General features: G+C 45.8%; 1 protein-coding gene across 2 annotated transcripts in view; it reads left to right on the forward strand.

Annotated features, from left to right (window-relative positions):
* Positions 1-701: 701 nt before the first annotated feature.
* Positions 702-13435, forward strand: part of TFCP2L1 (transcription factor CP2 like 1) — a 36048-nt gene continuing 23314 nt past the window's right edge. The window contains exons 1-2 of one of the 2 annotated variants that reach the window (XM_042040786.1): positions 702-872; positions 5100-5251. In XM_042040786.1, coding sequence (XP_041896720.1) covers positions 811-872; positions 5100-5251 — 214 coding nt within the window. In that variant the 5' untranslated portion in view covers positions 702-810. Of the gene's footprint in view, positions 873-4736; positions 4826-5099; positions 5252-13435 lie in introns of those variants that run through there. The other variant, XM_042040785.1, reaches the window with a different exon arrangement.

Here is a 13435-nt window from a genome sequence, read left to right on the forward strand (position 1 = left end):
AACTATCAGACCAGAGGAGGATTGGTGGGACAGGAGGGTGCCCTGAGAGCAGGGGGTTAGGAAAATGACAGCTATGGGCAGCTTTGTGGGTGAGGATCAGGATCTGCTATTTGAAATGGAAAAGAAACAGATTTCTCCGTACTATGTGGGGGAGTTGAGACAGAAAAGACAGGAGGGTTTTGAACGGCTTAGTGGCGAGTTTAGACTCTGATGCTGTTCTCTCGTTCATGCACCTCCTCTGGCAAACTTTGCCTCTTGCCCTCTCACTTGGAAAATACCTCCTGACCCAAAGCTTGCATTAACATGAGGCGCAGGGCAGTGTAAGAGACAGCACTGAGCCAAAGCCATCAGCTGTCGTTCAGTTAAAGAAAACAGGGAACCTGAGGAACCTGAGCAGGGCTTTCACACTGGTATCGGATTGAGTGGCTCGGTTTAAAACTCAGACAGCTCAGAGGCCACGCAGCAGCTCCAGCACAGCCAGGGCTCGCCCGGAGCCGCCCCGGCATTGCCCACGGCCCCTCACGGCCCGCTCAGGGCCAGGCCCTTCCCTCGGGGCCGGCGCTCCGCCCCGGGGACGCGCGGCCCGTGCCCGCCGGGGGCCGGGGCTGGCGCTGGGGCGGGCTGGGGGAGGTCTCGCCCGGCTGCGGCGCCCCGGCCCGGCCAACCCGCGCCCGCCGGGGCTGAGCCATAAAAGCGCCGGGAGCCGCCGGGGCCGCGAGTCCAGCTGGCGGTAGCCGTGCCCGGCACCTCCGTGGTGGGCAGCGCGGCCGCCGCTCCGCAGCGCAGGGACCGCCGCCGGCCGCCCCCAAGATGCTGTTTTGGCACACGCAGCCGGAGCACTACAACCAGCACTCGACCGGCAGCTACCTGCGGTGAGTCCCGGGCGGCGACAGCCCTGACACGGGGTGGGTGTTTGGTCGGGTGCCCCCCGTCCCGCGGCCGCCCGCCCGCCCGCTAGGTTCCCCGGCGGCACTGCCGGTGCCCCGCCGCGCCGCCCGGGGTTAGTGCCGCTCCCTCTGTCTGAGAGACCTCTTTCCTTTTTTCCTTTCTCTTTTTCCTTCTTTATTTTTTAGCGCCTCGTTAGATAGCTCTCTGCAGAGTTACTTTATTGCTTGTGCCGGGTTTCCTGTTCTCCGAGCTGGGGTAGCGCAGCTCCAAGGGAGGAGGTGCAGCAGCGGCGGAGCGCTGTCAAAAGTCTGCGGAAAACTCCTGTTGGCAAATTATGAAGGCACCCAGTTTTCTGGGGATGGGATTTCTTTCTCTGCTTTTTTGGGACGATGTGTGAAAAGCGCAGAATTTAACTTTCTGAACTTGCCTAAACCAGCTTTTTCCTGCCTCTGCACAGTTGCGTTTAATTAAATGTGCCTAATTTAAGTACAAGGGCTTCTAAACAATAGTCTGTGACATGTGTAGCACAAACCCGTGTTTCCTCCCTCCAAACGATGTCAAAGCAGGCAACTTTGGGAGTTCCCTTTTTGCTGGGCGCTTGTGAATTATTTGCTTTCTGAAGATGTAAAGGCCAGCTGTCAGCTGGTGTCGATTGCTGGAGTGGGATTTTGCTGAATTGTGGCAGTGGAGAACCTGGCTGTGGCCCAAGAACCCTGACTTTCAAATGTACCCCCAAATAACCACTCTTGCGAGAACATTGAGTTTGTCTGGGGAAGCACTTCGAATGCAGATAATGCTTCCCTTTCAAGGAGACATGCTATCTTGAGTATTCCTGCTGCCTATCAGTGTACTTGCAAAGGAATTTTATTTTGGACTAAATAATAATCTCCCATTATCAAATGATACAATACTGGGAGATTCTTGACTTCTGACAGCTTTTCCACTTCTTCATATAAGATTCTTCATCTCCTCCCTCTATGTCAATAACTCAGTTTCACAACATGTATGTGGCAAAAGTCTTGTTCCCTCTTGCTTTGCGCTTGCAAATCTGATTAGTTTAGGACAGTGAAAATGGTAGTAAGCAGAGGAGCATCAGCATTGGTTCTTGCGCATATTTTCCATTAGAGAGTGTTTATGGTGCTCAAGCTGCTTCCTTAACTCCATGGATTTGTAGCAGGAGTGCTACAAGATCATCAGGTCTGGGTGAGGCTTGACTCTGCAATTTAAATTCTGTTTAATGGGCCAGAAAACACATTAGCTTATTTTTGCTGGCTTGATGCTAGCTGGGGGATAAAGGATACCTGTTCTGTCAGGAAGGCTGCTGGTATGGAGTTGACCTGTTGGTGTTTTAGGAACAAGCTTCTGCTTTAGTGAGCATCTGCCTCCGTGACCATGGTGGGTTTGATCTGGGATTAAAATCCCTACATCACTTTTATGGCAACAATGCCCTCAGGTGTTTCAGGGAAGGTTGGTTGAACAAAACCTTTGGTTTTTTATGTAGAGATGGCTATTTCTGGCTGATTCATTTTCCATGAGAATGTGTTAAGACATGCATTTCTAACGGGCATTTTTCTGCTGAGCAGTGGCTTTCTGAAGTCTTTCCATGCCCCTTGTACTGACTGCGCAAGAAATTGAAATAGTACAATACTTGAAGTTGCTGTAAGAAAAGTTTGTATAAGTTATATTTTGCAGAGGTCAAGAGCTTTCTGTGTATCTGAGACATCCGTGTAAGTTCTGCTGTACCTCAGTGGTATTTGTAGCTAGAGCAAGATTATTCTACAGAAGAATTCTTGTAAATCTTCATTCATTTTTTATGAAAACCCAGTACGTGTTTTACTCTCTGTTCTGTCAGCTGACTGAACTCTCAAATAGCTTTCTCTTTCCCAGGTATGCAAACTAACTGTTATTTAAGACCAGAACTGTAAATCTTTAGCATAAGGGTGAAACTTGGGAGAGTTTTCAGGAGTTAAGCTTTTTTTTTTTTTTTTTTTTAAAGGATAGTAGCTGTTGTAAAACCCTGTTTTCCCCTAAACTTGATTTGCAACTCTTGAGTGAAGAGTTGAATAAATATTGTGATGGCTTATATACTTAAAAATTCTTTTGACCTCATTCTGAGTTCCAAACACTTGTAATAGGGCCGAATGTTTAAGAAGGTCTTGACCCAAAGCAACAGTACCACAGGCCAATAGTTCAAATGCTCTAGGAATAAAAATGCGATTGACTTGTGTGGCTTCGTTGGAGCTTTAATATGGTGAAGCTTTCCAGAAACCGGGTCATGGATTCCTCCATGCTTACAGCCTTCAGCGATCAGACAGCTGTGCTGGCAGGTGTAGGAGTGCAAAGAGCCTGATGTGAAATATGGTATTTAAATTTTGACTTCCCCTTGCCCACATTTCCTCAGCTGTTTCAGGTGAGTAGGTGTACAAATTCCTCACCCCTAATTGTTAAATCCAGGCCGGATTTTGTGCACTGTTTCTGCCGAACTGCAGAAGTTTTTGGGTGCCGGAGTTTTTGACCTGTTTCATCCGTAAAGTCACAGGCATTCCAAGGGCATTGTGCAGATGAGCGGGTTAGGAGCAAATGTTGGCATCCGGGCTGAGTGAGATGACTCCGGAGCAGGATCAGATCCTGCATGTGTGTGGAGCAATGCTGTCTATTTCAGAAATCTACTGCAGGCATTTCTGTCACTTCATTACTGTAGTAAATCATCACTAAGGAAAAAAACCCTCTCTGTGGCAGCAGTTAGGCAAGAGCTGTGATTATGTCAGTAATGCCAGGAAGCAAATGGGGCTGGATGCCTTCGAGTGGGTGATAATATGGAGGGCGTGGGGTTGGAAGAGAGAATGGAAACAGAGATGGGTGTTTCTTTTCTCCTGCCTGCATCTGAAATGGCACAGTTTGCTGTCTGGCATTGTTTCCCCATAAATAGGAGTACCTGTGTTTGAACCCGGCACTTGAGCAGTTTACTCTAAACTGCTGCACTGTTTCACTGATGACGTGGGTAGCCTTCAAGGTTTTGGGTGCTATGAGTGGATCATTAACTGAACAGGCAAGGAAAAAATTCTTAATGCCCTTTTCAGGGTGCATGCCTGTACATGCTGGATGGCTTTTCTTAAAGCATTTTGTATATGGGATTGTCAAAAGGAGCAGAACTGCAGCCTGTGTAAAGGGAATCTCGAGTCTTCACACATCTGGAAGAAATAGAGGAGAAAAAGAATCACTTACTCTGAATTGTCACCGTGTTCAACATAACCCTCCTAATTCGGAAGGGTATTAATGTTTTAAGTAGGTGGACACAATAATCAGCAATGCTAGTGGCATAGGAAAGGCTAATGTGGTTCTTCAGTATGAGACAGGCTGAGATAAGGATGCTTATTCCTGACATCTCATTTTGTACTGATCAACTGATCATTTGTTGAGCTCTCAGCCTTGCTAATACCAGTTCTGCTTGGGGATTAGTGTGGGTTGGGATCAGTCTGGGACTAAATCAGCAGGCAGGTCAGTATCAACATTTTGTAAAGAAGTGGGAACTGGGGCTGTGTTCAGGTCCTAGTGAAGCTGCTGCCACACACCTGTGTGTGCATTTATGAAGGTAGTCCAGTGCTGACTTAAGAGCTGTGTGATTCCTTGGGTCGAGGTTTATTAGAATTCAGGGAGGTATTATGAGTAAATTAATCCGGCAGTTCATGCCATCATTTACCTAAACATCTCCTTTTTACACCAGAGCTGTGTCTGCTTCTCACCCGTGGCTGCTACTTGAAGACATTTTATTAATCTGACATTCAGCTGTCAAAGTGCCCTTTCTTGCATTTTTTTTTTTTCCTGAAAGGCTTTCATCTGGGAACCTGAGAATTCTTAATCAAATGTACATCCACAAGGATGAAGAATCTATTTTTGATGGTTTTTTTCCTCATCAAGAAGACTGCTTAACTGAAAAGTAAATCTGATTTATTCCTTAAAAACTTACCATAATTCTCAGATGTACTCTGTTTCGCCAGTGCTATGTTCTTTTGTGTGCAGTGCTGGTATCTTAGAGGCAGAAGTTGCCTGGTTACATTAAACAGACCAAATTCTTCCTCTTTTAGCCATTTTAACCCAGTGTTTCTCCAGAGACCACCCCCATTATCTCAGATCATGAGAACCAAATGCAGATTGAAGCTGGGGCAGTCTTTGCTCTTTGCAACTGACTGTGTATGAACTGTATGTTGCAGAGATGTCCTTGCGCTGCCGATCTTCAAGCAGGAAGAACCGCAGCTGTCTCCTGAGAACGATGCCAAACTGCCACCCTTTCAGTATGTCCTCTGCACAGCCACCTCACCTGCCGTGAAACTGCATGAGGAAACCCTGACCTACCTCAACCAAGGTAGGGTTTGCAGTACACTGAAGGAGAGGGTATTTCCTGGGAACATTTAATGAGATTTTATCCCATACTTTGCCTTACGGGGAGGGCAGCGGGATGGGAGAAGAGGGATAGAAGTGGGGAAGGGGGGTGGAGGAAAGGAGGAATATTTAATTTTCTATATTTAGATACCAGATTATCAACTATTCTAAAATAATGAAGTATGACTGATTTAACTGTTGACTTAAAGCAGTGTTATAGCTTATACAGGTTCCTGTGGCAAAGTACTGGCTTGATCTCAGACAGCTTAAGGTGCAGCCTCCTGCCTTCATCTCACAAAGCCAGATTGATGAAGCAGATGGGCCAGCTTGGACTGGGGAGGGCTCTTACCGCTGCAAGTCCCCTGGCACTGCTGGAGGGCATAGCCAGAGGGTGAATTAGCAGGTATCCAGAGGCTGCTCTGAGGGCTGGGCAGTGACATCTCTCCCACAGGCAGGCTGGTGTGGCTCTGCTCAGTGCCTAACTTGACAAGTTGCCAGAGTTCAGTGCAGCAAGGTCCTCTATCACTGACCTCACAGACTAGTTCATACTCCTGGATAAACAAGCACTGTGTTTCTCTGTGTTCTCTTCTTTTTCCCCCTTTGGCAGCATTTATGCAGGCACATCTGTGGTTGGTGTTTGGCTGTCACTTTGCAGCACCTCCTGTGTGTGGGTCTTGAGGGGATCAGACTTCTCCATGTACAAATTATGCTAAAACACACTTAGGCTCATTTTCTGCCAGGCTGCAAAAAAGGGCCTAACAACAAGCTGAAGGCTGTCTGCTGTCTTGCTGAGATCCTCTTCTGCCTCAGGATACTGCCTCAGCTCTTTGAGCTTCATGCACTGAGTAGGATGCTCCCTTGGGTGGGTACCTCCCTGGGTAGATTTCTCTTAATGCTGGTAGGTGTTGGAGCCCTGACCTCCCTTGGACTCTGACCTCAGGTGCATCTGGCTGCTGGATCTGTGCTGGTAGCTGGTAGAGCCCCCACAGAAAGATCAGTGAAGTACTGCAGGCTCTACCCAAGGAGCCAGGTATTTCCTGTCACATAAGCTGGCACTGTTGTGTCTCTCAGGATCAAAAGATGCTTGGGATATGCGACTGTGTCATCTCAGTTTATCCCTCGAAACACAGCAGATCCCAGGAGGTGGCAATAGGGTGTATCAATTGTGAGATTTAGATGAATCTTCCTATGAAACACAATTCTTTCCTGTATTGGAATAAAAGATTTTTTTTTTTATGAAAATCTGTTGACGGCCAAATATTTTAGCATACATGAAGCAGTGCAAACTTTTTTACTTTGGCAGTGGAAAAAGTTAGACAACTCTTATCACAATACCATGAGTTTTTAAAAAAAACCTGTGTGACCACATTTTCCTTTGCAAAATAAGATTTTTACTGCCTTTTAGATAGATGTCGTGCTGTGTTAGGCTTTGTCCTGCTTACTATTGCAAGGAGTTGTCTACTGCTACATCTTGACACTGCTTCCTGCTTCCTTGGCATTTCTTGGATATCATCCCTTTCATCCCTCAAGGTGGGGTGTGTCTTTGCAGAATACACCCTGAAGAGCGTGAAGCTGGGCCGGCCTGGAAGAGCAAAGTGGGGGTGAGGCTGGTGGGAGCTGTGCAGAGGGGCAGGGCTGGGAAGCTGGAGTGTCTAGTTTCTGTTAGTGGGTTATTGGTGAGAACATTGCCATGGGTTAAAAAGGGATGAGGACTGAAAGGCTCTGTCAGAAAATTAATCTCCTTAGTAGAGTTGTGTTCTGTGGGTTTGAGGAGGTGTGTGAAGGGGACCTTGAGGCAGCTGAGGTTTCTGAAACCAATACTTGTGGCACAGCAGAGGAACTGGCTGACTCCAAAGCACTGGACCCAGCTGCAATGCCACAGCCATCTCATGAAGCAGTTTAAGACCATTCCCTACGCCTTATCACCTTGTGCTGGCTGTAAGCAAAGGGACACCTCTTGCACCTTAACCTCTCTGTGTTTTATCATAGATTGGCCAAGAACTGTTACATAAAACTTCCCTTCTTGAGTGTTGTGATGGATTACTTTAGCAAATGGGTAACTTCATTAATGAATGTCCCTCTGGCTCTGCCTGTGTGTCAGTCATGGCTGGCTTGTAGTAAGGTAGATACAAAGACACACTGGCTGTCCTAGCACCAACAAAGCAATTCACATCTGGCGTGGTTAATTTCCCAAATTGTGAGTAAAGGGTTTGGGTTTTCTGCTTGCTGGGTGATTCTTGCAACTTGCTGTTCAAATGTTCCTTCTTGACTTTAGCTCTTTGCCACTCAGTAACTGACCTTTTGTCACTGTGAAGCAGCTCTGCTTCCTGCCCTCCACACATTCTCCACACATGACTTGCTCAGTGGTGGTGAATGGACCAGCTCAGGAATGTCCATATACAGAACTGCATGGAAGAAAGGTCAGGGCTGACAGAGCTGTGGGCTATGGAAACCTGGAAGTACTGGATAGCAAATTGAAAAGGCCAAGTTGCATAGCAGAGATAGAAGAGGAATCAGTGGAGAGTTTCATGTGATATCTGAAAGGATTTCACATGGGCTAGGAAGGAGGACTGGTCCAGTGGCTGTGTTTGTGTACAGCTGGAAGAGGGTTCTGGACTTGTGGAGCATAGTGGCTTTTCTTGAGCCTTGCTTCTTGCAGGATAGACCTAGAGGGATGGTCAGTGGTGTTGGAGGAAGAGATCTTTGGTCTGGGGTCTCCACAAGGACGGTGGCTGAGAGGACTCTGGAGCTGGAAACCAGAGACCAGTGTTTTCACTAAGGAGCAGGGGAAGTATTTGTGAGGGAGCATAATGGAGTGAGCTTAGCTGTACTGTTAAGTTGACTTGGGGACATTCAGCAGTGGCAGAGTCCCAAGTTTGTCTGCTCCAGTTTGAAACCATGAGTGCTCTCTGGCCACAGCTCTAGAACCAGTCTGTAAATGAGGTAACTAGAGTCAAATCTGTTGCTTGGATTCCAAAGACTGAGTCATTACACTTGTCTTTCCTGATCTCTTTCCCCCCTGCCTTCCCACATTCCTTGGGAAACTGGAGCCAAATTGAACACAGTCTTAGTTTGCTGATCCTTAGGGCAGTTCCTTCATTAAGAGTTCTTTACTGGAACTCAGAAGGATTACTCATCTGATGGGACAAAGTATAGGCTTATTAGTATGGTGTCTCAATACCACTCCACCTTCAGTCAGTGAAACTGGTAAAGGTGCTGTCCTTGCACTGGAAGCTGCTGCTGGCATTGCTCTTTTGGCCAGGGATCACATCTGTCAACAGAACTACACTGTCCAGAAGTCTGCAGCAGAAACATCCTAACGTTTCTGGAACTAGCCTGCCTTTTAGCACTATTTCGGTGTCTCTTGTGGATAGGGATTTTCAGACAATCAACCAGCAACCATATTACAAACCACTGCTTCAGCAAGACAGCTTGATGCAGTGCATATTCCATGGTCTGCAGTCATATGGGGTGTGGTTTGACCATGGCTGGTTGAAACCAGTTTCAAACATGGACAGAAATGGAAGCAATGAAAGGTGGTTCCAGAAATTGCAGCAGGAGGAATGTGGAGGAAACAAGCACTGTGTACAGTAGATCTGAATGCTAATAAATGTGAGGAAATAAAGTCATTCTGTTAAAAAACAAAATGCCAAAAATCACAAAAACCTGAAAGTCATTGCCCAAGGGAATTAGCTTGTAGTGCCAGAACCACATGTGGACTGTGAGCTGTTCAAGTCATGATTTTGTTTCATGACCAGCATTGGGTTGGCTCAGAACCTCAGATGTTAATTACTTCACCTAGAGGGAGGTTAAGTTTGGTGGCAGAGGGTCACTGAGAGCAGGCTGTGTGAGAAATCCAGCCCAGTCCCCTAGTGGTACTTCAGAGTAACTTGCCGTCATCTGCCTGTAAAGTTTTCCTGGGCTCTGTTCAGCTCTCCCAGTCTGCAGTGTGTGACTTGTGGTTCTTGGCCATGCAGACATTTTAGTGTACAGCTGGTTGGGGTTTGGAAGGCTGGACACCTCTGCTTCATGGTGTCTTCCAGGAGTCAGCCTTAGTGCCAGTCCTAGATGGTTCAGAAAACAAACAAGCCAAAAGCCCAAACCATGAGGGAGAACCCCTAACATCTGAGAGAATTTGTGATACTGAGAGTGTTGCTGTAGAGGTGCATTAGCTCATAAACCTATAGATGGATTTAGTTTGAGTCTGGGTCACACCTAAACAAAAACCCTGAATTTCAAGCCCAGGGTGCCAAGGCATATATCCAGGTCCAAGATACATATGCATAAACTGGTACATTTTAAATGGTGCTGCATTTAAAATCTGTTGGGTGTTGTCCTGCCTCAGCTCAACTGTAGATATGCTCTGGTTGCTTCTCCAAAGAAAGGTGCAGGAAGCACTGGGCAAGGAACGGCTGAAGAGGACTGTTTGGAGTGCATTGCTAATTGTTTGGGTAGGAGATGGAATTGCTTACAGCAGAAGGCAAAAGAGAACCTTTGCCTCCCTTAAAAAGTCTAAAGTTCAAATTTGGTTGTCTAATCTTCTATAGCCAGAGAACCCAGTTTTAAACACTGAGATTTACAGTAAATGAAAAAAGCTGTTTTATATTGACGTTAACTCCTACGTAATTGAGTTTTTATGGGGTCACAACTGCCTGGATGTTTGTACTTTTCCTGGAACAATTCTTTATTTGCCTAAATGAAGTGTAGAGAAGGATGAGTGACCAGCTCTGGCTGGGTGTGCTTCTGGTTTAATTATAGCTCTGTTTATGAGGATATTTTTGCTTTGTCCTGTGCTATGAACTGCCTCTTTTCCTGACAGTAACTTCCATCACTGACCAGGCCCTGGGCATGTGTAGAAGCTCTGCTGCTGGTGGACATGTCGACAAATGCTCCACCCTTGCCTGAGATCACAGACACAGCAGTGCCTTTGTGTCATTGAGACTTTGAGTACCAGGTGCTCCCTGGTGCCTGCCTACCCACCCATGCATCCTTATTCCCTAATCGTTGTGGGGTACCATACTGCTCCTTGACCCCTTTCCAGTCTGTTCTTGGGTTTGAATGGCTTAAAAAATGAAATGGCTAACAAAGCTAATTTGTCTTTCCCATTTCTGAAAGTGGCTTTTGGTGTTTTTGGTTCTTGTGGTGCACTTCATCTTTGGAGAAGGAATTTGTCTCCTGCCTGACTTTGAAGACAGCTCTGAGTAGGTTCTGGTGTCTCAGCTGAAGCCATTAATTGTGCTAGAAGCAATTTCCCCATATGTTTGGCAGCTCTGTCTTCACTTGGCAGCCCAGGATAAACAACCCTCTCTCCAAACCACACTATCCCAAAGCTGACTATGAATCTTGCTTCAGATGACAGGGCACCTCTGCGTAAGTAGAGCATCTGACTTCTGTTGTCCCTAGGAAGCTAGAATCTCAGTTGTCTTTTAACCAAGAGGCTGTTTTCTATTCTTTTTGTAATCCTTTCTTCTGTTGCTAACATCTGGATGAAATTCAAGTGGGATTGTGAACTTGCTGGATTGTAGCCTGTGCACAACTCCTACTGGAAGCCCCTAGAATGCATTTTGTTCTCCCGTAAATCTTCCAATATCTGTGAAAAAAGGGAGTGCTCAGAAGTTCCTCAGAGTGTAGTAAGAAGTATGAAAATACCGGGAAGGCTTTTTCCTTCTAGTCCACATAATTTTTTTACTTTATCCCATTATCCATATCTATTTGAGATTCCTTTAATTATGACAGAGAATTTTTTGCCTGTGATTTTACAGGATTTGATGTTTGTGTGAATGTTACTGTCAATGTGTAGAAATTTTCCAATTAGCTTCCTCTAATCTGTAGTCCTAAAAGACCACATTTTAGGTAGCAGTCAGAAGCTTGAGAAATACTGTAAGTTTGACATGATTAGCTGTTTTTGTAGGAGTAAGACACATTTTTTTAAGAGAATATACTTTTTATTTTCCTAAAGAGGTATGGAAAAGAGCAATTATTTTTCTCCCATTTGCTTCCTACCAAGGATTTATTATGTGTCCCTGATACTAGACAGCAAGCACTGGAGCGTGAGATTCTTCCTGTCCCAGCTTGGTGCCATGTTTGTGACCAGTGTGGAAGGTACAGTCAGCTTTGATCCCATCTCCTTCCCTGCCCTGTGTAGGCACTGGTTGAGCAGCCACAGGTGGGAGTGGGACTTGCTTCTTCCAGTTTCCTATTGCAGAAATGTGAAGGAAGGGATTTAACCTGAGGGCATCTAAGGGAGCTGCTATGTGGGGTCAGGAGTCATACTCCGCTCTTCTGCATCCCTTGTCAGCACCCTCACCCAGGACCATTCTTTTTAATTATCTGAAACTCAAGTAAATATTACACACAAAGCTACTCTTACAGAGCTATAAAACCTGTTGTCCAAATTGACTTAAAACAGGTTGAAACCAGAAGAAGCCTGTATTTTTTACTTACACAGAGAGGGCTGAGATTTTCTGAGCTGGGCAGATGTGACTAAGATAATCCTGAATGTTTCGAGTACATGCTAGAGAAGTGGAAATACAGGAAGAAATTATTTTCACAGGGTATTTCTTTTTTCAGCTTTCCATTGGAGGTCCATAATTTCTTCACTGATTAATTTGTATTAAAAATCAAAGTTTATAACATGGTTTAGATTAGGTGAGATCAAGTGGATGAAGACTATGCAAAAGAAACCCAAGTGCACAGAGTGAAGTTAGCAACTAGAAGTGTTTGTGTCTGCTGGCTTGTTTTGTGTCCTTGATTCAAAGTGAGACTGTAGGCTTTGGGGATTTAAATGCATCTCCCTCTCTTTTGAGTGGAAACCATTGTAAATGAGGGTTATTTCTGTTAGTGCCTGTTAGCAACGAAGTGTCACCACTGTAGAACAGACCATCTTCAGAAGTCTGTGGAGAGTAGGACTCAGACAAATGTTCATATAGTAAATGAGCAGTGAAATTTTCCTGCAGCCAGCTTGGCTCTGAGGCAGCTCTTTGGCTTTCCCACAAGAAAGAGGTAGGGAAGGAGAAAAAGGGGGGGCAAAGAAATCCCCTTGAGTTGGGGGCACATTGTAAAAGGAGGAAAAACATAAAAACGACATGATGACAGTGAATGGTGGTAGAATTAGTAGTTGAATTGGTGTGCAGTGTTCCTGTAGTGTTGCTGCCCTGTTGGTAGGGGCAAGCAGGGCAGGAACCCTTGGTGTTGAACTCCTGGGTACCAAAACAAGTGGAGCTAAGGGGGCTTTGTGCAAGGGGAGAGGCAGGAGGCAGGCAAAGGGCCAGACTGTCAACGCTAAAGCAAGGCACGTGTAAATTGTGGTTCTGATTGCCACAGTACAAGCAAATTTGGAAGGAGACCACACAAAAGCGTTAATGAGCATTGGTCATGACTGGGCAGCTCAGTGTAGATACAATCTGGACACTGAACACCAGAAACCAGGAAGATACTGCAAGGAAGAAAGGGCTGGCTGTATTTACCCTGCTCCATCTCTGGGTGCTGTGCTGAAGGTGGGATGTGGGGCTAGATGAGCCTGCAGTGTTAGAATGACTCTTATGTTCCTTTTGCATTTCCTGGCTCACAGCTTGTCCTCCTTTGCAGGATTTCCATGTTCCTAGCATAGAGGGAACTTCCAGGGTGGCCTATTGTGTAGCTGGTGAATTCATAATATCCACTGGATAAACATCTACAGCATCTTGTCAAATGAGACTGCAGCAAGCAACTGCAGAATATCTGCTGTCATTTGTGGTTCAGGGATTTAGGGTTCTGCTTTTGCTTCTTGTCCTGCAGAGTGTCCGCGCATGGGACGCTTGAGCAAGTCTTATGTTAGTTTTTATTTTTGCTTGTGACTGGCTAAAAAGGTGTGTGTCATCAAGCATGCAAGTTCACATGCCAGCTCTGCTACTCTTGTCTATTTACCCTGAAGGTTCATTAATCTTTCTTGTCAGAAAAATCTTGTGTGTGCCTGATGCCCTGAATAGTTGTGCTTGGCTGTTTCAAAGGCGTTCCTCCTGCCTGCTGGATGTGCTTTGGTTTGGTATGATAAATGCTTGCTGCTTTTTTTTTCCCTCCCCCTCCTTCTGCATGGTGCATTTGACTGTCAGCATTCCTTTGCCTTTATCTGTGCACTCTTTAGGATGTCCATATAAAGTTGCTAAATGGTATTTTTATTGGCCAACTT

Source organism: Corvus kubaryi, unplaced genomic scaffold (genome assembly GCF_017639235.1).
Source record: "Corvus kubaryi isolate FWS band 111438036 unplaced genomic scaffold, C.kubaryi_AGA036_p1.0 37396, whole genome shotgun sequence".
Lineage (NCBI taxonomy): Eukaryota > Metazoa > Chordata > Aves > Passeriformes > Corvidae > Corvus > Corvus kubaryi.